Genomic DNA, 26757 nt, shown 5'->3' with positions numbered 1-26757 from the left:
ATTATCATGTGAAACTATAATTTACAAAAATTTTGTTTCAAAATTTTTGTTCAAAATGCATTTCCTCTTTATTTTAATTCTGGCATCAAACAAAACAACATAACAACCTTGAAACACACTGAAAGTGTTTTTTTTAACCACTATTCTATAAGAATAACGTTTCTGAAGGAGGTTTTTATGTAGCAAATTTATTGACACATAATTTGTCATCATTAATGACTTTTTCTTTGTTTAAAAGCTTCTTTATTTTTAATTGCTAGTAAAACCAATCTAGAATATCAATTTTTAAAAATTGTAGACCGTAGAAAGGTTGTGATAATCTTAAGTATTATATTGTTCACACGATGCATCAGTCACTGAAAGTGTTATAAAGAGAAAACATGCATTTACTTTTCATTTTAATTCTAGCATCAAAGCAATTAGTTTCACTTTGATTTAAATTTCTTCTAGAAAATTGTCTTCTCGAAAATTGTCTGTTTTAAACTGGATCCGAAAAATTGGAAAATATGACTTTGTGTTCTAAAGAACTTTATGGTTGTTACATTGGCTTAAACTGCATCATTAATAACCAAATTTGGTTATGAGAAAAGAAAATTTATGTATGACACAGGTACAGTAGTTATTATTCCCCCAAATAGTTTTTAACCTTTTTTCCACTCATTACACTGGGGCCATCATAACTTGGCCTTGCATCTTCTTCAGTTTTCAGCCTTGCATTGTCATCCAGGCCTCGCTGGTTCTTTATTATTCAGCACTTGTATCTGTTATAATAAGAAATCTAAGAAAAAGTTCATTTATGTTGCATTGTTCAATTTCAGTTCAATTTCACCTAAAATGAATGTGATTGAAATATTTGGAGGAGTTTTTTTTAAGTATGGAGATTAAAACCGTATTGTCTGAATGTTAGCAAGTGACACAACAAAACGTGGTGCTGTTACTACGACAAGAAAAAAAGAAAAAGAAATAAACATAATAAAATGTGGGGTCATTAATACAACAAGAAATAAAGATGAGATAAGCGAAATAAAATACTGCGCTGTTATTATAATGAAAAACAAAAACAAAATAAATGAAATAAATCTGATGTCATTAACGCAACTAAAAATAAAACGAACGAAATAAATGAAATAAAACATTAGGATTTCACAGCAAAGTTCGACAGGAAAAAGTGGACAACAACATGGAACTGGAGTAAGGAGCCTGTAATTGATAATTGGGAAATCCAGCTCTCAACGAATTTGTAAATTGTCACTTAGCAAATATGGACATTTGTCAAGAGAAACTGCGTCGCTGGAGAAAATAAAAAATGCAAAGATTCTTGAATCGCAAAAAAGCTTACCTTCAAATTCATATTGATAAGAAACTGTGGCCGTATCAAACAATGATTATAAATGGGAAATGACTCCAACAATCCATTAAGTTGCTCTGACATCAAACAAAAACAATCGTATTGGCAGTCATGTTAAATGAGGTGATAACATTGTGAAAAATAAGAGAAAATCCTTAAAGAATTTTTGATAATTAGGAATGTTATGAGAAAATCATTATGAAGACATGCCAAAAAAATTATATAATTTTTATTCCGGTGAAGAAATATGTACTAATATTTATGTCATGAATTCTATACAACTTTTTTGCATAAATTAAGTGCCAAACTGTTTATAATAAAGTACAGATAACTTTTATACGGAATTTATGTCATTTATTTCTTATTATTGCTAAATTTCAACATACTTATAAGCGTACAATATAAACATACAATGATATCAATTATTATCCATTCAACAATACTTAAAACATTTTACTAAAAGAGTTACTAATTAACAATAATTTATTATTTACTGAAGCTCTTTAAAATAAGGTAAATTAGGTACTTAAAAATAAAAAGCAGCATGAAAAACGTTTACATTAATAATAAGAGTTGAAAGAAATAAAAATGGGAAACTAATATGGAAACAAGATAATGTGGTACAATTTGAACCTTTTGATGAAGTTACACGATCACAATTTTTCAGCTAGGGAAGTGAACTCATTAAACATAAATTGGTGGCAGGAAGTTTGTACTTACAAGCTTGATACATTAAACATTTAGCCAGAAATATTCCTTGTGTTTTATTTCTAAAAATTTTAAAGAAAAATATTCTCTTTATTTGGACCGCTTGTTTGTCTTCTGATGGATAACAAATTTGGTCCAACGCATTAACTAGTTTTGCTAAAGAATGGTATGTTAATTAGAAATATCGAGCAGCCCATAGAGCTCAAGGTAACGGTATAGTTAAACACATACACAGAACGATAAAGAGATCAGCCGCCCGCTCACATTGTTCAATCGCTCTTTCTGTACAATGAGACAATATCATCCAACTGTTCTGAAAGTCCATCTAAGCAATTCAAGAAAAAACCAAATACCTTTTTTTTTGATGTTGATATTGCAAATCAGGTATATCCTGTCACAATTCACACTAGCATCACCGTACTCCAAAGTTTAAATGAATCAGTCATAGATGTTTTTATAAACTGAACGATAAAAATGACATTGCTAAAGGAAGACATAACAATGATAGAGTTCAAGTTCGAAATAATATTCAAGAACATAATGAACTGCAAATAATGCCCTCCGGACAAACAGTAAGGCCCCTACAAAGATTAGACCTATGAGTTAATTCCTTCATCTTCTTAGTCTTCTTCATTTTAATCTTCTTTAAAATTATTTTTTAAAGTCTCTTTGCTAAACACTGCCTATCTTTGACTTTCTCAAATGGTCCTACTGGCTTACATGGATCATGCTGCAAAATAGATTTTAATAAATTTGCTTTTTATTGTTTTAGGAAGGATTCCACAATTATTTGGAAAACAAATGCATTTATTTTTTATATTTCTCTGATGCCCATGCTTACATGTTGTTTTATTTAATGAATATTCTACTCTTGTAATAATGTCATTTATTATTTGCATGGGTATGATTGTATTAACATTTTTCCTTAGGAGAGTTGATTCTAAGTCAGGAAGAGGAACATTGTGCTCCACAAATATAAATAAAATGTGGATCTGGAGTTTATTGTTTTTCAGATTGTTTGCATTTTGCTAAAGCAACTTCTGCCTGTTGTTTTTTTCTTCTGTCCATTTTGCTGCACCTAATGGATATTATATAAACTTGTAATCTAATATACAGAGACAAATTTGCTAAAGCTTAAATTATAGTTTAATGAACTGTACATCCAAGTTAGTTTTAACTAAACTTGACTCAAGCTAAGTCAACTCAAATAAAAAAAATCAGAACCATAGACTCACAGATTAGTTAGTATTGATTTAAATTTAGCATTTATACCTTATAAAAAAATAAATAACTGTTTATTTTGTAACTTAAAAAATTAAGGAGTTTCAGCAACATTAACTTGTATGGAATTTATAAATGTTATTATAATATTTTTATATTAATAATATTACATTTGAAATGATTTTTTTTAGACTTATATTTATACATAACTATTTAATTTGATAACATTGTGTAGCACATATTTACAAAATATCGTGCACATGTTTACACTATGGGCATATTACATGCATATACTCTAAATATTTACATGTTACTTTGTAAATATGTCTAATACCAAAGCTTGCTATTCTCAGGTCATAAAATCTCGTATTTCATCATAAAAATTAGTATCTCGTGACTTCTAGAGAATCTTTAACAGTATTAATAATAAGAGCAAATTTGTTTTTCCACCTCTCTTGTATGGTTCAGATTTTTTCACCTCACCTAAAGACAAAGCTGAGTTGTTTGCTAAGAACTTCTCATCAATATAATCTCTTAATTCGACTAGTTGCGTTCTGCCTAATATAGCCAACAAACAGGTTGATCCATTGCTTGACATTCAAATCACTCAACTTCTGTATCTAAAGTGGCTTCCTGCTTAGATTCTTCTACAGCTTGTGGTCTGGACAACATACCTGTTATAGTCTTGCAGAAGTGTTCTCCGGAGCTGTCATCTATACTTATAAAACTATTTCACAAGTGCTTATCAGAGTCATGTTCAAAAGTATTTCACAAGTGCTTATCAGAGTCATGTTTTCCAGCGTGCTGGAAAGTGGCATCTGTTATCTCTATTTTCAAAAAATTCGAGAGCGATCGGACTCGTCTAACTACCCCCCATTAGCCTTCTTCCTATCATAAGCAAAGTTTTTGAATCTTTAATTAACAAACACTAAATCTCTCATCTTGAATCTAATAACTTACTTTCTAATCATTGATATGGATTTCGATCTTCTTGCTCTACAACTGATTTGCTAACTGTAATAACCAATAGATTTTATTGTGCATTAGACAGAGGTGGAGAGTTAAGACATTTCTAAAGCTTTTGATAAAGTTTAGAATGCTGGTCTTCTCCATAAGATTTCTTCTTACGGTGAATCTGGTAACATCTTTAAGATTATTGAGTCCTTCTTTTCCAATCGTAGTATAAAAGTTGTCCTGGAGGAACAGCACTCTTCTTCATATCCTGTAACTTCAGAGGTTCCTAAAGGTTCAATCCTTGGCCCTATATCCTTTCTAATTTACATTAACGATCTTCCAGATATACTCACACCTAAGGTGGCGTTGTTCTCACATCTAAGGTGGCGTTGTTCTGATGATACTACAATATTCTTGTCATGATAAGAAGCTAACACTTTCTGATTGGTAGGAGGGGGCATCTGAGCTTGAAAAGGATTTCACTTCTGCTACAGCATGGGGCTTACAATGACTAGTAAACTTTAATTCAGATAAAACTCAATTTTTTCAGCCAATTGTTATCGCAATAATTTAAATCTTCTTATATTTATGAACGGTAATGTACTCTATGAGTCATCTACCTTTCATCTTCTAAGATTAACTCTTACTTCCGATCTTTCTTGGAAACTTTATATCAAATCCATTGCAAAATTAGCATCTGCTAAGGTTGAATCTCTTTATCGAGCTTGATACTTTCTTACTCCAGATTTTATTCTTTATATCTCTACAAATTTCAAATCCCTCCTTGTATGGAATACTGTTGCCATATCTGGGGCGGATCTTCTGATGATGTCCTTTCTCTTTTAGGCAAGGTGTAAAGACGCATTGTAAACATAATTGAACCTGCTCTTGCTGCCAATCTCCAACCATTATCACATTGCTGTAACGCTGCTTTTCTTTTTTTTTCTACAAATGCTTAAATGGGCACTGCTCTAAAGAGGTAATGTCTCTTGTGCCATTTACTAAAATTCATTCTTGTGTTACTCGTCATTCAATTAAGTCTCTTCTTTGGAATTCACTTCCTTCATCTTGCTTTCCTGATTCTTACAATTTGCAATCCTTTTAGTCGTCTGTCAATTGTTATCTTGCTCAACAAACTTTATCTTTTCTCTTCCAATAACTTCCATATCTAAAAGTCGTTACTTGCAGCCTTGTTGGAAGCGAAGATAAAAAAAAAATGCTAGATTATTTTTATATTATTTCATGTGAATAATTTATTTTTATATTATTTCATGTGAATAATTTAAATGCTATTAGGTCATTTATTAATTGTTTTATTGTTTTTTAAGGAAAGCAATACAACTTTTTTGGATTGCACTTTCATTGGGGTGAAAATGATACAGTTGGTTCAGAACATTTACTAAGCAATAAGCATTTTCCACTTGAAGTAAATTTGATTTAAATTATTTTTGTACATATTCTGAATAATTGCATATTATTATACTAATATTTATTACTAATTTTTAGAAAAAGATTAAATCATTTTATATAAATAAAGCAAAAACATTAATGATGACATAATACTGCAATGGCAATATGATGGGGTGGTTTTTTTATCATTCCAAATGCTTTTTTTTTTTTATCAAATAACTTGAAGAAAAAATGCAACAACTCAAAACTCATGCATTGTAATCAATAGAAATTTTTACTAACATTAAATAAAGGACAGACTCTTTTCAAACTTTTATTTCAATCTTGCACTTTTTTTTAAATATGCTGGAATTTGTATGGGTAGAAAAAGTGAGGTTAATAGGGAACAGTCAAATTGATTTATTTAACCATAAGCACTGTGTTTAAAAATGTAGTGTAATTTTATTGGTTAAAGGTAAGAGCAGAACATCTTATGACGAAATTTTTTCTATGTTTGAGGACACAGTTAAAATTGTAGAGAATCTACCTTTTATTTATAATACTTTTTTTCAAAATACTTTTATTTATAAGACTTTTATTATTTATATTTTTGAGTTTTATACCAAGTACAAGTTTCAAGTGCTGAGACAAAAAATCTTTGCTTAATATGCAGTAATTTTATAGTCTTTTAAAGTAAATAATATAAAAAAGCTGCTAAAGAAAATAAAAAGAATAAGTTCATTCAATAAATGGGATTTTAAAGCTATTTTGACTGCAAATTTGTAAGGGGAGAAGGAATTGAATATGTTACTCTTATTTGTTGTAAGAATTGTGCCAGTCACGCAAACTCATTGACAAAACCATTGAACAAAAAAGTAGTGACAAAAGTTTAAAAAACAAAAAAGTTATAATATTTTTTCATCATTTTTCTGTCAAAGGCTGTTAACTTAAATTATTTTTGTTTAAAAAATAGTTTTTTTAAAAAAGTATATAAGAAACATTCCTCTTTGTTTTTGTTTATAAAGTTTTAAGTCAGTAAGTGTTCCTCATATTTAAAATAGATCCACAAAAAAAAAAAAAGGTAAAATTTATTACTAAAGGTATAGATAGGCACAAATATATATTGGTTGGTGGTGTTTACATACTTACCTTATAAATCTCTTATCCATCCTTATACGAAATGCTGTTGTCATATTTGTGCTGAATCTTCTAAAGAAGCACTTTTTCAGATAAAGTCCAAAAACACTTTGTTTTTGTAGTTAGACCTGCTCAAGCTGTTAAACTTGAGCCATTGTTGTTAGGTTGCATCTTATTCTATTTTTTACAAATGCTACCATGATTTATTTGTTTGAACACCATTTCATGCTTTTCAAGCATTTTGTTCAACAAACATTTTGTTCAACCAAACAAAACCCAATCTTGTTGACTTGTTATTCAGCAAAGTTGCATATTTTTACTTATACTGTTTCTTCATGTTCAAAAAAAAAACTATTTATTTAAATTTTTCTTTCAGATTGTTGTCATCATGTGTCCTGACTCTGGTTGTTATATTTCCTGACATATTTCCTCAATATACAGTGTTATGACACACAGTATTGTAATTGTCTTCTTTCAATTGATTTCTTTCTTTTTAACTTCTAAATTTTCTCAACTTTTTCTTTTACTCTCTAATTTTCTTAACTTTGTAACTTCTTTTTTTTTATGTTAGTTCAATTCATAATACAAACAACAAAAATTATAAATTATAACAGTTCATTAAAACTTAGAGTTTTTGAAAAATACTTTTATGTAAAAGTTTAGAAACAAGTTTTCTAAACTTTTACATAAAAATTTCAAAAACTAATAATTTTTTTTTTAACAATTTAAAAACTTTAAAAAAGTAGTTTTAATAAAAAAGTTAATATTTGGTGACCTTCAAATAAGCATCACAGGGATAGGGCATTGAATCAACTAAATTAATGATACCATCACAAGAAATAATGCTAAGAATATACCAAAATTTTTCAATCCAAGCAAATATATGGTCTTTTTTGGTTCGTTTTGTACTAACTGATTGCTTGTAGATGTTCTCCCAAAGATGTTCAATTGGTTGTGATCTAGACTTTGTGAAGGTCATTCAAGAACTTTAGTTACTTGTGGTTTAAAATAATTCTGCTTTAAATCATTATTTTTCATCAGATTCATTTACAAGCCATTTAATCTTTTGCATATTGCAACCAGTGCAGGATTTATATTTAGGTTAACTAGGCCATGCCCTAGGGCCCCACAATTTTAGGGGCCTTAAAATAGGTTCACAAATTTTTTTTTCTTGGGTTTTTCGAAACTTTAAAAAAAATATTATTAATATGATTTTTATTTTATATTTATTTATTTTTATTTAAGATCACATAAATTTTAAATTGAATTGGTAAGCATTTTATTCTTAAATTAAACTTGTTGAACTAGAAAAACTAGCTGAAGTTTCAAGATTTTTTAAACCCAAATTTTTATTATTCATTCATTGAACACTGAGATTGATTAACTTTGGTCTTAAGAAAGGTGCATGAAAAATCTTTTAAACTAATAGATTCTTGCTATTCATAAAAATTGACAGAATTTTTCTCTACTGATACAGATTACTCATACAAAAAGCATTTAAGAAGGAAATAATTTCTTTACTATTCCAAGATTGAAAAAAGGGTTTTGAGTCTAAAAGAAAAGCCTAAAAAAATTGTTTTTATTAATGCTATAAGACATAATTCACTAATTCACTCAAATTTGAAAAAGGAATGAATGTTTATTAATAATCTTACATAAGTTTTGTATTTTTGATTGAACTAAACATTTAAAATGCAAAGCTTATGAAATTTTTAGAAGAAATCATTCAACAATATCAAGATGATATCAATATGTTCTTGTTTGATGAAGTTGTGCAAATTCATGAAAGCTTAACTTCAAGAATTAGCTGCAACAAATTTATTTTCATTATGAATGAATGTTTATATATTTTTATTTTTATTTGAATTTTATGCAATAGTTTGGTATACATTTTGACCAACCTTTGTACTACTCAATCGTTGAGTCGGCAGTGACTGGGTTTGAACCTATATTGCACTACAATCTAAGTTTTAACAATTTGTTTGACGCTCTAACCCACTGAGCAATCCAGCCACAAATATACTAAATTATTTTTAAAGCTATTTATTTTTATGGAGACGTTCAAAAAACCAAATTGTTTATTTATTAGTATTATTTCTGAGACCACAAGACAGTCTCATTATCAGACTTTAAAACTAGATATTTTTACAAAACATTTTACAAATTAGATTAAAAAAACTTGTAAAAAGAAAACATTAAATTGACGCCAATTTTTGATCGGAATGAAACGTGTTTAAATATTAACCATTATTCAAATTAGTTTCCATTGAGTTGATGAGCCAGTTTTTTAGTATTGGTATCTCCAAGAATTCCCTAATTTTTTTTTCAAATTTATAAGAGGTCAATGTAAAAACTATAGTATCTCTACTTTCTTATGCAATTAATTAGACCCACATTGTCACAACTAAAACATCCCCAAATCATAACATTTCCAAATCATAACATTTCTTTTGTCTTGTTTAAAATAGGTTACTGATATTTTGGATTGAGACTGTCACCTACTGGATTTCTGACATTACTATTTCTGTCACCACTGAATGGCTCTACTGAATAATTTTGATTTGTCAGAGAAAAAGACTTTAGACCAGTCATTGACTGTTCAACTAATATTTTATTTTGAAAATTTCATTCTCGCTTTCAAATTTCTTGCAGATGTCAGTGGTTTCTTAACTGGATAGTGTCTATACAGATTATTTCAGCGAAATCAATGTTTAGTTGTGCTATGAAACTGACAGATAATCAGTGACATCTTTATGTCAGAGTAATTATCATTTAGTTGCAAAAAACAGGTTAACTTATTTACATTGATTAGTTTTAAAAAAAAGCGCATGATTTATAAGCTTTGTTTGTGAGCAAAGTTTTAAAATATGAAGTGATTTAAAATATGAATTCCAACACAAAGTGAACAACTAATTTTCTTTTCATTTGATTTTTTCAATCTTCTTTTTTCACAATGTGAAATTTAATAGAAATTTTAATGATTGTTCTACTGTATTTTAGTTTATGTTATAATAACATATTTTAAGTTAAAGTACTTTAAAGAAACATTTGTTTAAGAAATATGCAGCAATACATAAAAAAGCTGTTGTTTAATTCCATTATGCGATTTTACAATTAAGAAATTTTAGGGTCTAAAACTATATCCAAGCAGGGCCCTAAACTAAGATATATAATCATAAAAAGGTAATTTAAAAAATGTTCTCCTAAAAAAATGGTGCTCCTAAAATTCTCCTTCTTAACCTTCTTCAATACATTATAATTTATTAAACAAATGCTCAACTTAGTTTTGTTACTTGCTGGAAAATAACAGCTGTTGTTTGTGTTTATAAAACCTTTTGTGATAGGTACTTTTAACTATTGTCTAATCAGTCATCTTACTATTGTTAACAATTGACTCATTTTAGCTTTTGTAATAAGATAAATTTTGTAGTATGTCTTTAGCTTTTTATTTTTAATTAACAAACTTTGTATGGGTTATCTGAGCATTTTTTAAAGGTTTGAGATACTTTCTTTCTAGTTACAACACTTTTTGTTGTATGTTGCTCTATAATGTCTTGTCTAAGTTCTGCCTAATAAGCAACACTTTTTTTTATTTTCAGTAACCTCTAGGGTCGTATAGGGTTCCATCTTTGGTTCCAATTGTTTTTTTCTACATTAATGATGTTTCTGGCAATCCTGTATATAAAATGACATATTCTCATATTATCTTTTTCTTATGAAAATTTTTAAGTTTTATTAGATTGAATAGATAATACTAATTAGTTGAAAATTAAACAACTGCTGGCTTGACAAATTAAAATTCTATACTTTAGAATTGTTTTTTTTTTAATTTTTGGCATGGTTCTGATATTTTATTTTGATATTAGTAATTTTAAACATTTCATTATATACTGTAGATTTATTATCCAATATGTTTCTGACAAACTGTTAAAGAAGCTTGTTAAATTTAAACAATATATGGTGTTGAGTTTTTCTCAACACCATGTATTGTTATAAAATCTAAAATTAAACCTCAAAACTAGAAATTTTTTTTAATTATTATTTAGTTTCTAGATCTCTTGAAAATAAAGTAATCAGTTTATTGCAAAAATAGTAAGATACCTATATTCCTGAAACAAATTTTTTTAATTACCAAATTAGAAAAGAAAAGGTGTAAGCACAAAGGAAGAAAACTAAAAACTATATTCAGATAAACAATTTAGCCAGTGTACAGCCAGATATTAGTAAAACACTTTCACTTACTAAAACATGCATAACATTTTTTAAAAAAGTTTTCACTTTATAAGGTATTTTAAGTTAGACTAGAAGTTTATGGACTGAGTAAAGAAAGCATGCATACAGAATTTAAAAATATGAAATGCACTTTTTAAAATTTTCCATACCCACCTCAGAGTAGTGCACTAGGACTAAATTTTTTTTTATTGTTTATTACTGACTTATCATCTGTAGTAAATAATTTTGAATGTACGATAAAGCTTTATGCTGACAACTTAAAGTTATACAGCTCATATCATAATACGAATCAAAGCCATGATTTAGCTGTTGCTCTTCATGGAGTTATTCTTTTGGTCAGAAACTTGGTAATTGCCAATTGCCAGCAAGAAGTGTTTTGCACATAGGTTAATGCAAAAGCACATTGCTCCAATGCATTAGAGTATTAGTTTTAACTATAAGTTAGGTAATTATATTTTAGATCGGTTATCTAACCCAAAATATGTTGTAGTACTTACGCGCTTCCACTACAAAACTACAAAAAACACTTTACTAGAATCATCCATCTAGCAAATATCTTAAATTTTTTAAAAACTTATCCTAGTATGTTTGTACATGCATTTACCACTTAAGACCAATTATTGAATATTGTTCTCCAGTTAGGTTGCAACACAAAATGTTAATAAAATCTATTGGAAATATTCAAAAAAGGTTTACCAAAAAATTGCCAATTGTAGTTGTTCAAGGTTTGTATTCTCTTGAGCTCAGATGTATAAAATATTTTGGCATCACACTTAAGTCTGCAACATTAGAAACAGTACTTTTTATTGCCTAATTATCACTTTGAGTAAACTTTAATTTTTTTAAATTGATAATGCATCTTTTTTTTGTTTTAATCAGGTACACATTGTTCATTATTTAAATGATTATGGAAACTTCAGCAATTCACTTAACTACGCTGATGGAGTTTTAGTGTGGGGAATTTTTTACCAGGTTGACATAATTTACTTATTTAAATTTAAAATTAGTATTTAAAAATCTTTTTAACCTTTTAAAAATTTTTTATCTTAATTAAAATGTTTATTTTAATAAAAGTTTTTCATTTTCCTTTTTTATATTATAACAAGTATTTTGTTAGCTTTGATGTAACTAAATATTGTATTGTATGTATTAAAACACCAAGTATTGTATTAAAATGTATTAAAACGTAAGATGTATAAATTAAGAGGTATTAAAACACCAAGTGCATGTTTTTGAGTTATTTCCACATTGTCTTTCCTGGTTTCAAACTAAATTCAGAGTGATGTATTGTTTCATTAGTAGCTTTAATTTCTAATGAAGGTGCATGCAGTAATATTGATCTAAATAAACCACACAAAAAAAAAAAAAAAAAAAAAAAATTATTTTATAAGAATGAATAAAACTGTATCATGTAACAGCTTTCCCTGATAATGAAACAATGATATTATATTAGGAAATATACATTGAATTGTATTTATACTAATATTTGTATGTACATTGTATAATATTTGTATGGTTTAGAAAATGTACAAAAATTTTTTTAATACAATAATTATAAAATTGTATACTAAATTGAAGAATTAAATCAAATCTTTTAATAAATATTCCTTTAAAACAAATTTTTAACTTATTTTAGTGTTAAAAATGTAAAAAAAAAAACAAATCTTTTGGTTTTTCCCTAAAAAACACTGGTCAACTGGTTTAGGGTTTTTTTTTTGGGAAAAACATTGTAACAGTTACATTTACAAATACAAATACTAATGCAATTATTTAAGAAGTTTTTTAATCAAATTCAATGCAAATACAAATACACCAATTTAGCCTAAAACTATCAAATACAATTTCAGATACGTATTCAACAAAAGTCTTCTCTGTTTGAAATTTAATGCTGCAAGGATGGTCATTTTTAAGTTAGCCTGCATGATTGAAAAAATTATTCTGCTATTTAAGTTAAAATAAAAATACCGAAAATGTACTTTGAATAAATACTAACAGGTGATAACTAGAAATTTGGACAAAGTTAAAGTTAATTTTGGTTTGTGTTAAAATAAGTATACATAATAATTAAAATATATTTATTTAGCTTACATATTCTTTTTTTAGAAAAGCATAAATTGTATTTGAATCAGTCATTTAAAAATGAAAGTGAACCGAAAAAATGAAGATGAGCAACAGAAATGTGTCTATGAGTTTTATTTGAAAAATATAAATCTCAGCAAAACATACACAGTAAAGCATTTTCTTGCTGAAAATATTCCAAGAACTACCATTTATAACATGATAAAACATGCTGAAAACAAATCTGGACATGAAAGAAAGCCTGGAAGTTATCGTATAGCCAAAAGTAAGGTTTCTAAGCTTAAAACCACGTTTGATCATCAAGATGGTATTTCACATAGGCAAGTAGCTAATAAATTCAGCATCATTTTAATGATAATTTTGTGTTCTGGCCAGATCTTGCATCTGCTCATTATGCCAAAAGCGTATTGGAAGGCTAAAAATATTGAAATTGTACCAAAAAAAGATTATCCGCCAAATTTTCCCAAATGCAGGCCCATTGAAAATTTTTGGTCAATATTAAAAGGTCTTGTGTATAAGAATAATAACCAAGCAAGAAAACTTTCACAACTTAAAGAAAGAATTAAGTATTGTTTGACCAAAGTTGATCCTAATGTTATCCAAGAAACAGTTAGTCGCACCAAGAGTTTTATTGACCGTGTCAGACAAAATGGAGTGATTGAATTAAATTGAATATTATATTAAATAAATTAAATAATTCTCTATAAAATACTTTTTTTACTTTTATAAAATATTAAAAAACAAGGAAGTTATGATCCTTAAAACTTTGTCCGGATTTTTAGTTATCACCCGTTAGATAAAATAATTAAAAAATAAACTGGTAAAAAAATCATTTTTCATTTAAATTGAACAAGAAGGTTTTGTTGCAATTTAAAACAAAACGCTTTTATTTTTTTGGCAAGTGCTTTTTTATGCGCTCACTAAAGTTTTTGGGGGCGTGTGGGCGAGCGCAAAAAGACTTAAGTGTGAAAGCGCTGGCTAAACAGAGAAGACTGTATTTGACGCCAACCTTACTGACAAAATCGTAATGACTTATTAACAAGGTAAAATCTGGAGTGATTTGGATTTATCAGAAATCTAAACTAGAAGTTTTTACTTTCCTAATCAATCATAAAACTCCTAATTGTATGAAATTCTTACTTAACTATTTGTATAAGCTTATACTTTATATATTTAATATTTCTTTTATAAAATTTTATTTTGACTAGAATGTTGAGTAATTTATACACATGACAAATATTTTTTATCAAACCTATATAAGAAGTTCTTAATGACAAATTTGTATATAGTTAACAAAATTTGTAGTTCTAGTTTATATATATTTTAATAATAATAAATGTATTTATTAATATTAGAAATGAAATATAATTTAATTTAAATTAGTTTATTTTATCATAATTCTTGTTTTATTTTATTTTTTTTGATACTATGAAATTATATTCTTATTTTTATACTTTTTTTTATATTTTATTTATTTTTTGCTTTTTTTATGCTGTGAAATTTTATCATTGTTTTTTTAATTTTTGATTAAAAGTTATTTTTTTAATTTTATCATTTAAATTTAATTTGTAATTATAAATTAATAAGTATTTTTTTTATATTGTGGTTATAATTCCTGATGTTGCAGTGATGTTTTCTAGTTCAATATAAAATGTATGGAAACTTTGTTAGAGACATGTTTTTATTTCAGTACTTAAAGTAGTAAAAAGGTTGCTAATTGAATAAATTTTGTAATTAGTTTATATATATCAAGAGGAGATAACTTTTTCACAGCAGAAATATCTGCACCATTTAAGCATACATCAAGAGGAGATAACTTTTTCACAGCAGAAATATCTGCACCATTTAAGCATACATCAACTTGATGAAATTTGTAATGGAGATGAGTAAGGGTTGTTTTTTTTTCTATGCAAAGTTAGTATTTTACTAAAGCCTTAAATAACATATTAAATTTGTATAAGATGAATACACAGTAAAATTTGTTTTTATGAATTGATAGCAGCCAATGCAGTTATGAAATGTCTATGTTTGGTATATATAAATCAAAGCTCATATCCTGCCTCAAAGGAGTAAAGCACTTTCTTTGTAGATAAAGATATTAAAATAAGAGATTGTTGAATTGTGTACTCTTAAAAAGTACAAACAGAAAATAAAAAATGGGTAAAGTTCTTAAAATGAATAAATATTTTACATACTTAACATAATTTACAGAAGAGATAAATAAGTAGAGTTTTTTATGAAAACTGGCCAGTAAATAATAAAAAATAAGGTATTTCTATTTATTTAAATTTAGATACAATGAAAACTTTTACCAGTTTTGTGGAAGTATGAATTTTAATAGATAAACATAAATTTACCCTGTAAGAGACGATGACCTCTTAAGGATATTAAAAATCAGAATAAAAAAATCATGCAAGTTTTAAATGACTGCATACCATTCAGTCTTAGTGTGAAAATATTTAGCAACTATTAACAGTAAACAACTTAGTTTTGTTTGGATTACAATTCACAACTAATGCAAGCCTCAAAATGTGAACGAGAGATCACATCAAAAATTGACTGCCTGTTCCAAGCAATCAAAACTGATGAATTATTGTCAAAACTGGAGTATAAAGCTGTGTCATTAGCGAATAGAGCTACCTTAAAGGAAAAATTATCAGGGAAATCATTATTATAGATAAGAAACAACACAGAACCATGTATAGGACTTTGTTTTGCTTTAATACTTTAATCATAAAAGCATGATTTAAAATTTTTAAAACTTTCCTAAATACAATATAAGAAGAAAGCTTATGAAGAAGACTAGAATGTCAAACTTATTAATTGTTATTAATGTCAAGAGCAAGAGCTCTTGTTTTCAAAACCCTTTGTTTTTGTATTTGCATTTCTTTAATACAAATAAACTTGTTGATTTTTGTGTCTTTTTTTATTAGCTTTTTTTTTTTTATTAATACGTGATTGCATTATTGTAAAAAAAATATCTTGAATTTTATTATTTTGTTTAAAGTTAGTTTTTTTTATAGCTCAGTAGTTTTTTTTTTTAACTTGATAATTCAATTTTTATTTAGCTCGATAATTCAATTGATGTTAACAACAATTCACTTAAAGATGTTTTCAATAATATTCGAAATGTTATTAATGCTGGTATACTTTTATGTTGTTATATATTCATGTTTATTGTTATACAATTATAAAAAAGTATTTAAGTAACATTAATTAATTATACAATATGCAAAATTGATTTATTGATAATATTTCTTGAAATAAATTCAAAACAAGACTGACACAAGCAAAAAAAAGACTTATTTAGGTGTTTATAAGGATACTGTATAAACACCTAATTACTGATGTTTTGAAGTAAAAATTAAATATTTGAAAAAAAAAGGCTTTTGACTAAGGCAAAAAAGAATCAAAAGGATAAAATTTAGACAAACAAAATGCCAAAAAAACTATCAAGAGAGCAAAAAAAAGTGCTGCATCTCAAGATAAAGAATATGCAAAAAATAACTTTTGAAAGCAAGTCAGCCATCTAAATCAAGCAAAAAACCCAAAAGATTCAGAAAACATTGATCCAATAGAAGAGCCTGTTTGTTTATGTTATTTTTGTTATGTTGATTAGGCAAAGTACCTCAGATGCACAATGGCTAACACTCAAACAATGTGCTAATTGGTCTTGCATTACTTGTGTGATTGATTATCATCCTTCTATGAAATTAATATGCATTAAATACCAATAGAATTTTTTTTACCATAACATAATTTTAGAAGTTTCATTTAGATAATAAAAACAGTTTCATTAAATAATTTATTGTATTTATGTGTGCTTTTTCTATTTGTATGCATCTGGTATTAGGTTCACATTATCCTAATTCTGGATAAAAACAAGTTTTTAATAAAAAAAAAAGATTTTGTAAAATTTGTAGTTAAAATAATAAAGTTTTTTATATTGTCAATTTCATTTTGTAATTGTGCATGTTTTATTGTTTATTTTTTCAAAATTTGTTATAAAAAGCGAGTTATTTTCAAAATATCCGTAATCACACGGTGTATCATAAAAAGCATTTTAAAAAGTTAATTTTGGGTGGTTTAATAGTTTAAACTAGCTCTGCATCTTGGAACAACACAAGATTTTAAAAAACAAATCTATAACTTGTTAAAAAAAAAGTTGCAAAAGGAAAGCCTTTATAATAAAAAAAAATATAAAAATTTTTTTTTTTAATTTACTTTTTAATTTTTTAATTAAAAATTTTTTTTTTAACTTGTTAAAAAAAAAAGTTTTTTAACAGTTAGATTTTTTCTTCTACTTTAAAAGTTATAAATATTTTTCCTGTTTTTTTTTTTTTTCTTTGTCTTTGAACTATATTTATAGACATTTTAAACTATAAATGGTTTAATAATAAAAAATTGTCTTCTTTTAACTTTTTTAAAACAAGATTTATTTTACTAATAATTGCAAAATTGTAATAAAATAAAAATCTTTTAATTTTTTTAACTGATAGATTACCTGCCCAAATCAAAACCCTTAGTCAATGTATGTAAATTCCACTGCACCTATAGCTATATTATTTTATCTATTATACACTCTGCTGCATCTGAAAGTATAGATAAAGAAAATTAAAATAAAAAGGTTGAAAAAAAATTAATAATTAAATTTATTTTGCATATTTAGGCAATAAAACAAACATTCTACCTGTACCACTTTCATCTTTTGTCCCACAAAACTCTTTGGACAGCTATTATCATTATGCAGGATCTTTAACTACTCCAGAATGTTCTGAATCTGTCTTGTGGATTGTTAATCAAAAGATTATGAAAGTCTCATCGAGTCAGGTTTGATATTATAAATAATTTTTATTTTTCAGAAGATTTTGATTTTAAAAGTGTCAAACTTAGTAAAAAATAATTTTTATTTGGTATTTTAAAATAAGGATAAAATAAAAATGAAAAAAAGTTTAAAATTTAAACTAAAACTTTTTACCACAAAGCAAAATGTGGAAATTTAATGCTACTATTTAATTTATTTTATATCTTAATACTATTATTTAATCATCATCATTATCGTCATCAACATTATCATTATTATCAGCATCATCATTGTCATCATTGTTTAAGCTTGTTTCTCTTGTTTCCACAATAATTATTTTCATTGAGATTCAGATGCTACAGAAAGCATCAGATTGTATAGAATTTGTTTATTCTTAAAGAGCCTATTGGCAACTGATTTTCCAGTCAATGACCTTAGAGCATTCAAGATATCATCACAGATCAAGATAGATCCACTAAATTTACTTCAACTAATACAAGTTGAATAGAATTCTAAGATTAGGAATGTTACTAATCTTTCCATGTACGGAATCTTAGTATTCTCAGATAATCTTAGTATATTCTCAGATAATCTTAGATAATCCTAATCTTAGTATTCTGAGATACATTTGGTGTTTCACTCCACAGTGTTATCTAACATCTACAGTGTGTTATCTAAAATATTGAGTAATAAAAAGTATTTTTTCAAAATAATCAAGAGTTTCAATCATAAAAAGAAAAAAACTCTGCAATGTCATCACAATTAAACATGAATTTTTTTCTAATACATCTTCAGCAAAACAATGTCTTAAAGACCAGATATTTTTATAGTGTGCTACTGAGATTCAATAAGGAGTATATGCCTCAATGACAATATGACTCAATAAGGAGTATATTCATGTTACTGGCTACTTCATTCGACAAGGCTGCTGCCATTTTGTTGGTTGTAGAATAACCATCATCGTCAACTTTATTAACTTTAGAATTTGTTTTATTGGAATTATGATATTTTAAAATTTGTGTGTTTTGGAGAAAGACTTTTTCTTACTGTTCAAGAATTTTCTAAAATGTTCTAAAGAAACTTTCAGGAGGTCTTCAACATTCTATAATTCATGTTGAATCATGAACATTCCATAATTCATGTTGATTTCTTGATTTTTCTTTAGAAACAATTTTTTGGCATTGATTCAAAAGTTTTCAATGGGACTGAAATCTAGTGACTGCTTAGGCCAATCCATAACTTTAATCCCCTCCTCCTTAAACAAATTTTTTACCCTATGACTATTATGTTTTGGGTCATTGTCATGAAGATCGAATTTAGCAGCACACTCTCTTCTGCATAGGGTAACATGGTGTTTTTTCAAATTTCCAGATAAATATGTCAATGGTCCATAAATCCATCAATTTTATAGGTCGTTTTTCCTATTAAGTTTAGTCCCTAAACATTATAATAAAAACAACCCCATGCATTTATTTTTGATCCACCATGTTTAACAGCTTTTTCAGGAAGATTTACTTGGCTTTCTTACATAAATCCTATGTCCAAATAAAACCCAAATAAAACAATTTTGATTTCATCAGACCATGAAGTTTAACAAATTTCTCCATTTTTCAAACAGACTAATTTTTCTGTGCTTCTGTAAAACGCATTTTTGCTATAATGTGCCTTTTTTTCAAAAGGGAACTTACCTTCTGAAAAATAATTTTCTTTCTAATAACAGCCTACGTTTTGTTCTAAATTCGTAGAAACTCTTAAATTTAAATCATCTTTAATTTGGTGACAAGAAACAAAAGGATCAGCAACAGCAACGTATTTTATTATTCAATCAATATGCTCAGTTGTTGTTTTTTTCTGGTCTCTTGACCCATAAACATTTTTCATTTTAATGCATGTCTTTGTTTTTCAACTTGTAAAACAAGAGGGATAAGCAATCTATATTTTTCCCTGTTGTTTTAATTTTGCAATTAGTTTTCTTTTTTCATCACTACAATACTTTCCACGGTTCATAATTTTTGTTTAAATCAAATAAAATTTCCCAACTACTAATGATAATTTATTGAATAAACACTAGTAGTAGTAGTCTTACCTTTAAAAAATGTCATTAAGTTCAATAAACAAAAATCTGATACATATAATGACAGCAAACAGCAGATGTGTTATTTTAACAAAACAGATTTAAGTACATAATTTGTGGCATTCTCACAGTAACTTGAACAATGCTACCAAATGTTATGACTCACAATGCTACCAATCATAGCGATAATTTCCCTATTCAACATTTGTATCATACTATGTAAAAAAAAATATTATTTTATACTTGAAATTAGACAAGATTTTTATTAGGTTATTTTGCTAAACACTAATCATTTTGTCCGCAGCTATATGTAGTTTAATTTAAGAAATTACAATTGGTAAAGGTTCTATTTAGTTTAGTGTACTTTATATGTTAATATTATACCCTGTAGTAAGTAATTTTTGTACTGGGAAAAAAAGAGCCATGATGTTGCCTATCTTGTGAATATGGCAACAATCAACAAACTACTTATGTAACTGCTCATCTGCATTGTTGATAATACCAAATATCAATCAAAAATGCACCTTAAATTGTTTATCGGAAAATTTCTTTACTTATTGCCCAATTAATGAACAACTTCGAGCCACCATTGCAACTTAAATTAGGTCTCATTAAAACAATTTTCTCTTGGGAAGAATTTGACACCTTTCAAGGAAGTCCAAGATCATTTTTTGAAGCTTTCCAAGGCTAAAACTTGAGCTGTATCTTTGATAAATATGCAAGTCTTGATAAATTCGCTAGGCTTGATAAATTCAAGGAGGAAATTTTTACTTAATTGAAAATGAGATTATTATTCACTTTGTGAAAGTAAATAATAGTGCACTTGCAAATCTAAAAAATCATATTTCTTAATCTTTTTGAATGATTCTCACTGTACTTTTTGTTTATTTAATATATAATTTGTCTAGTCGCTATATTTTTTTGTGCATTAAAACATTAAAATCATTTAGATCCATATATTGAGAACTTTTATTTCATATAAAAAATGAGCAGTCCTTGAAATTTAAATAGTGTTTTACACGCTTTTTTTACCAATAGAGAGGTTTAAGTTTTCTTTTATAAGTACTACCCCAAGCAATATTTGCATATTTAATGTGATAATGATTTAAAGAGAAATATAATTGAATTACGTTAAGTTTGTTAAGATCGCTTTTTAGTTTGTATAGAATATACATATTCTTTTTGACATTTTATTGCACAAGTTAATATTGCGGTTTTCCCCCAAATTTTTTTTAAATCTATTTATCTCCCTAAGGCTGGAGGAGGTTGAGGAGGCTACTCATTTTATTTTTTAACTTTTTGTTTTAACCCTTTTTCAACATTTAACTCCAAAACACAAGCCTTGACGAACGAGCTGTTAAATAGAGAAACTAATTAAGTGCGGTACTAGAAATTTGGTGGCGATTTTTTCATTTTTTTTATAGAAATTTGAAAATCTTGTCGCAAAATCTCTTTTAATATGCATATCATCGATGAAAAGAGTAGCCTATAACTTAGTTTACATAAATTATTTTAATTCAAAATGTTCAGAAATTTTGACTCAAAAAAGTATGTTATGCTGGTACTTGAAAAAGTACCTGCTTAAAATAATCAATGTGATGGAATGAGAAAACCATCAAAATGTTATAAATGAGAAACAAGTTAGAACCGTCATCAAGCATAGTTTTCATAAGATTAGAAGCTAGAGATAATTAATATATAAAGTTGACATTTAGCAAATTAGATCATTTACTTTTATCGGTATAAACAAATGGCTTTACGTACCTTTTTCGCCAAATTTACAATCTGTAACATATTTTTAGTTATTCCGCACTACTCAATGATAATAATGTTGTAGTTAAAAATTGTTGTAGTGCTTTTATTTGATTTTAACAATTAAAAATCATTTTAAAACAATTCAAGTGAAAAGTTTATTGAAGTTAATTGAAGTTTAATGTTAAATTTGTGTATGTTATTGTTATCAGTTAAAATTTTTTACTAAAAAATCGCTTTGATGTATTTATTAAATTGAGTTTTAATGAATAAAATTTCAATTTAATAAATACATCAAAGTTAAGTTTTAATATCTTTTTATTTTGTTTTAAATTTTTCTAAACTTTTAGCTTCAAGCTTTTCGATTATTAAAAGGACATTTACACAACGTAAGTGATTCAGTTGAGCCCGAAGTTTTAACAGAGAATGATCGACCAATACAGCCTTTAAATGGAAGAAAGGTTTTCACTAGTGTTCCTTATTTTACTGGTTCTTCTTCGTCATCTTTACTAACTGCCACTGCTTTGTACATTATTTTCTCATTCGTTAGTTCGGTATTTTTATAAATATCTAGAGAAGTTTGCTACGAAGTTCTTTAATAATTATCTTTAAACTTTTTTTATGTCTATTTAGATTTCTATGACTTTTTTATATTGCTTTCTTACGTTTTACATGTTTCTGTGATAATAAATATTTTAGTTGCTTAGTTAATATCCACATATTCACAATTAATTATAGTCACACAGATTATTTAATGTTTAGTGGCAGTTAAGCATTGATCTTAACGTTTAATGACACTTATTTTTATTAAGTGTCGATAAATGTATTTTTTATCCAATATTGTTTTTTTTCAATTAAATTTCGTTTATTTTTGTAAATTAATTAAAACAAAATATAATAGTTTGTCAAAAAATGTGTACAAAAAGCACAAAAAGCACATTTTTTTGAATGATTTTTTAACCAGTTAAGCTTTTGTCATTATTTTACTTATTTTATTTTTATTGTCCTTGTTTTACTTTATTAAAGCATTTGTATATTTTATATTTTTTTAAATATGTTGTATTATTACTATTTTTATGAAAAAAATCCGAAATGGTTGTGAAAACGTCACTCAAATAAGTACGAAAATGCTTATTTACAAACGTAAAATAATAATTTATAATGACATATAACTTCTTTATACATGTACAATGTTTATGTATAAATTATGAATGCAAGATGAAGCCCTTAAGATTCATTTGGATTTGGCAGAACCGAGCCTAATGTTTTAACAAAAAAGCATGCAAGAAAAATTTTTGATTTTCCTAGACGGTTGTCAACATTAAATCATGATAACTTTAGACAACAAGAAGTTTTTTTTTATAAAGTTAATTTATCTTTTAATAAACTTTTTTCCGCTTAATAATCCAAAAATAGGAATTTCAAATGTTTTTTCACCTTATTTGGTACCTCCATAATTTTTACCATATTTTTGTGCCGTTTAAATTTGGGAACATTTTTTAAAAATAAGCGATCAAAAGTATTACCGCTGTACTTTGGTATGAAGCTTTAAATAAGTAAAATATGACCTTACGGTATTTTTAATTTTTGTTTATAAACCCGTTTATAAACATAGCGATGGAATAGATGAGTAGGAAACAATGGTGCGTTAACGTTTCTTTAAAGTAAAAAAAGAAGTAATTTTCAGTTCAATTAATTGGTTGATACTATAGTCGTCTATGAAGCTATAAATTGTTAAAACTATTTACTTTTTCCAGTCTTTGTTTTTTTTAGCACTGAAATATGTAAGTTCAATTTTTATTATTTTTTAACTTCTGTAGGTAAAAAAACGATAAATAATAAATGCTTAGTTAACAATTTACCCCCGCGTTGTGCACATGTCTAATCTTTTTAAAAACCTGTTGTCATGTCAAGAACTTTGCTTAATAAATGTTGTAACTGGCTGTTTTTTTCTGTTAGCTAAATCTCGGACCAATGCACGCTCAAATTTTAATAAAACGTTGAACCTACTAAGCAGTTTTACGACTATGAGATGTATATTATACGCCTTAGATATAGTTAAAATTCTAATGCAAGCCTTTATTAGTAAACTAATGATAAGCTTTACAGGCCCATGGGCAAAATTTTTTAATGTTTTAGCTAAGACAGTTTCAGAAATCGTGCAAATTTTAAACTCAAGTATGTTTATGGTTATGTCAATTAAAAGTGTTTCGCATAAAAACGCCGTTATTAGAGCCTGGGAGCAAAAATACCTAATGAGTTGTGCTCCCCCGCCCTTAATGTGAGGACAATGAGAATAAAATATATTTTTTAAACTTGTTGTAATAAATTTGTATTCATTGCCGGTTTTTTTAATTTTATTTAATAATCTTCCAACTTAACAGTTATGACAATGTAAAATTTTCGACCATAAGGTCAAAAATTTTACACGGTTTTTTACATTTATTTTTATACTAAATTTTACATTTTCTGGTGCTCGAAAGTTATGACCATGTGAAGTTTACAACTCAGTGTTCCTACTGGAAGAAGACTAATGGTAACATTAAACTCTGGGCATGCACAAGTTTGACAATCTGGAAGTTTCTCTGTAATAGGATATGCTTTATTTTACGCGTAGAGCCTCAATGATCTATGGCTTAAGCTATATTACATTTACGCTTAGATTTCATTTGTATTTCAATCAATTGGGCATTTCAAACAATTGGGCTTAGATTTCAGTTATGTTTTGAGCTTATAACTTAAAAAATTGATTTATAAAAAATTACAAAATTTTTTTTAGCTTAGAGTTAGTAGTTTGTAACCATAATATATTAATAAATTATGGTTGTTATACTACCATTATTTTATCTTTATATTATATTATTTTAGCTCAAAAATTATGGTTAGGACAATAGTTGAAATGAGTTAAGAATTTATAGATAGTATAATGATTGAAATGACTTATGAGAATATAGATAAGTTTATAGTTAAATATGATATGAGTTTATGGTTATAGATATAGTTTAAAAATTTTGGCCTCGAACGCCCCTTTTATACTACTGCTAATACAACTTTAAATAATTATTATGCACAAACTACACTGAGATCTAAGAAAGACTTTGCCTTAAAAGTATTGTACTTATACATTTGTACGAAAAAACAAATGTTTTTTATTTCGTTGTTACATTAAATACATATATTTTCTTTGCGTTTAATTTTTTTTATAAAATTCTAATTTTTACATAAACTTTCTAAATGAATTTGGTAAACACAATATTAGTTTAATTTAGGCTCAAACTTATAAATTATATAGCAGAGTTGTTAAAAATATATGAAAAAAAAAATCACCAGTCACGGCTTACGGTTGTGCGAAGTATAGATGAATTTCAAAGTAACGTAGCGCGTTTACATTTTTTCGGACGCGAAGGACACTGGCACGATAGAAAGAAAACACGCAAGAGAAAATGTGGAGTGAATCTGAATATTTTTCAACGTTAGAAGAAAAGAATAAAGATGCATATAAAAAAAAATTAACTTTGTCAAGTGGAATGTTACTTCCCGACCCTTACGTACTTGTAAATTGAAAGAATGACGTTTCAATGATGCCCGACATTACATGGGGTGACATGTACAATTATCTTATTAACTTTTTTTTTTTTTTTTTTTTTTTTTTTTTTGTTTTTTTTTTTTTTTGTTCTTTTATCTTTACAATATTGTGATTCTATCTATATAACTGATACAAATTTACAATTTTTATAAAATATATGATGGTAGGAGAAAAAATAAAATCTCACAACTTTATAGAATACAAAGAATATAACTGCAGGGTATCATTATTATTAAAAGAACGCGGGAAACTTGCAGAAGACCAGATGGTCTTGTCATCAAGAAACCGCTTGTACTAGTAATATTTTTTGTATTTTTGTTTTTACATGTTTCTAGTTTCACAAAATATAATGGTAGTTCATTTTATATTGGATTCACATATAATAAAATGTAAGATAAAAAATAATTGATAAATGCTAGATTTTGCACACATAAATATATGATTAGGCATAAATAAAATTATTTTTGATTTATATATTTTTTATATTAATATTTGTTATTGAAGTTTTTTGGGATTTTCGCTTCAACGTTAATTTTGGCTCTAGTTTCAGTATTAGTTTAGTGTAAGTTCATATAATTGTTTATATTTAAAACGAATTTTTTTAGTAAGATTTTCAAACAATTTTGGTTATCTAATTTTGTAATTATGGCATTTCTGGATATCAGTTTATTATAGAGATAGGGACCGCGATATGAAATTGTGAAACGCGATAGTTTTGTTTTTCTAAACGGTATATTAAAGTTTCCTACTTCTCGAGTGTCATATCTATTTCTATTGCTTTTAAAGAAATCATTTGAGAAATGTGATGGGACAAGCCCGAGTTTATATTTCAGCATAAACAATAAGTTTTGATAAATGTTTATTCTATAGACGTTTAGTGCATTAAGGAGTTTTAACAAAGGTTCAGCATGAGTGAATTTGTCTTTTTTATAGACAATTCTAACGGCATGTTTTTGACGTCGATAAAGTGATTTCAAATTGGATTTATTGGTACTTGCCCATGCTATATTACCATATGTATAATAGGTCTGTATAAATGAGAAATAAAGACGTTTTAGATTTTCTTGGGATAACATTGGTCTAGCTTTGTATAGCACGCCAATGTTTTTGGTTATTTTTGTATTTAAATAGTCAATGTGTGCTTTCCATGAAATATTTTCGTCAATTAGTAAACCTAGAAATTTTGTTATTGAGGTTCTTTCAATATTTTTGTTTTCTATTTTTAGCAATGGTAATATATTAGGTATTTTTTTTCTTTTTTGGTTGGGATGGAATAAAATGTAATTGGTTTTTTCTGTGTTTAAAGATAATTTATTAGATTTTAGCCAGATATTAAGTTTTTCAAGTTCGATATTCGTTGTTTCAAAGAGTTCTTCAATAGACTGAGATGAATAAAATAAATTAGTATCATCTGCAAACATTATTACATCAAGTTTGTTTAAGACTTAAGGAAGATCGTTAATGTATATTAA

At 26.8% G+C, this 26757-nt stretch overlaps 1 protein-coding gene across 1 annotated transcript in view; it reads left to right on the top strand.

Moving 5' to 3' along the window:
- Positions 1-22804, top strand: part of LOC136071965 (carbonic anhydrase 2-like) — a 50961-nt gene extending 28157 nt beyond the window's left edge. Inside the window, exons 5-9 of the mRNA XM_065818609.1 lie at positions 5560-5657; positions 11870-11962; positions 16138-16213; positions 17739-17899; positions 22050-22804. Of these exons, the coding sequence (XP_065674681.1) occupies positions 5560-5657; positions 11870-11962; positions 16138-16213; positions 17739-17899; positions 22050-22265 (644 nt within the window). The 3' untranslated portion in view covers positions 22266-22804. The remainder of the gene's footprint in view (positions 1-5559; positions 5658-11869; positions 11963-16137; positions 16214-17738; positions 17900-22049) is intronic.
- The last annotated feature ends 3953 nt before the right edge of the window (positions 22805-26757 follow it).

The sequence above is a fragment of the Hydra vulgaris genome, chromosome 15, assembly GCF_038396675.1.
Source record: "Hydra vulgaris chromosome 15, alternate assembly HydraT2T_AEP".
NCBI lineage: Eukaryota > Metazoa > Cnidaria > Hydrozoa > Anthoathecata > Hydridae > Hydra > Hydra vulgaris.
The sequence above is the reverse complement of the archived record's forward strand: the minus strand, read 5'-3'. Positions and strand labels throughout refer to the sequence as shown.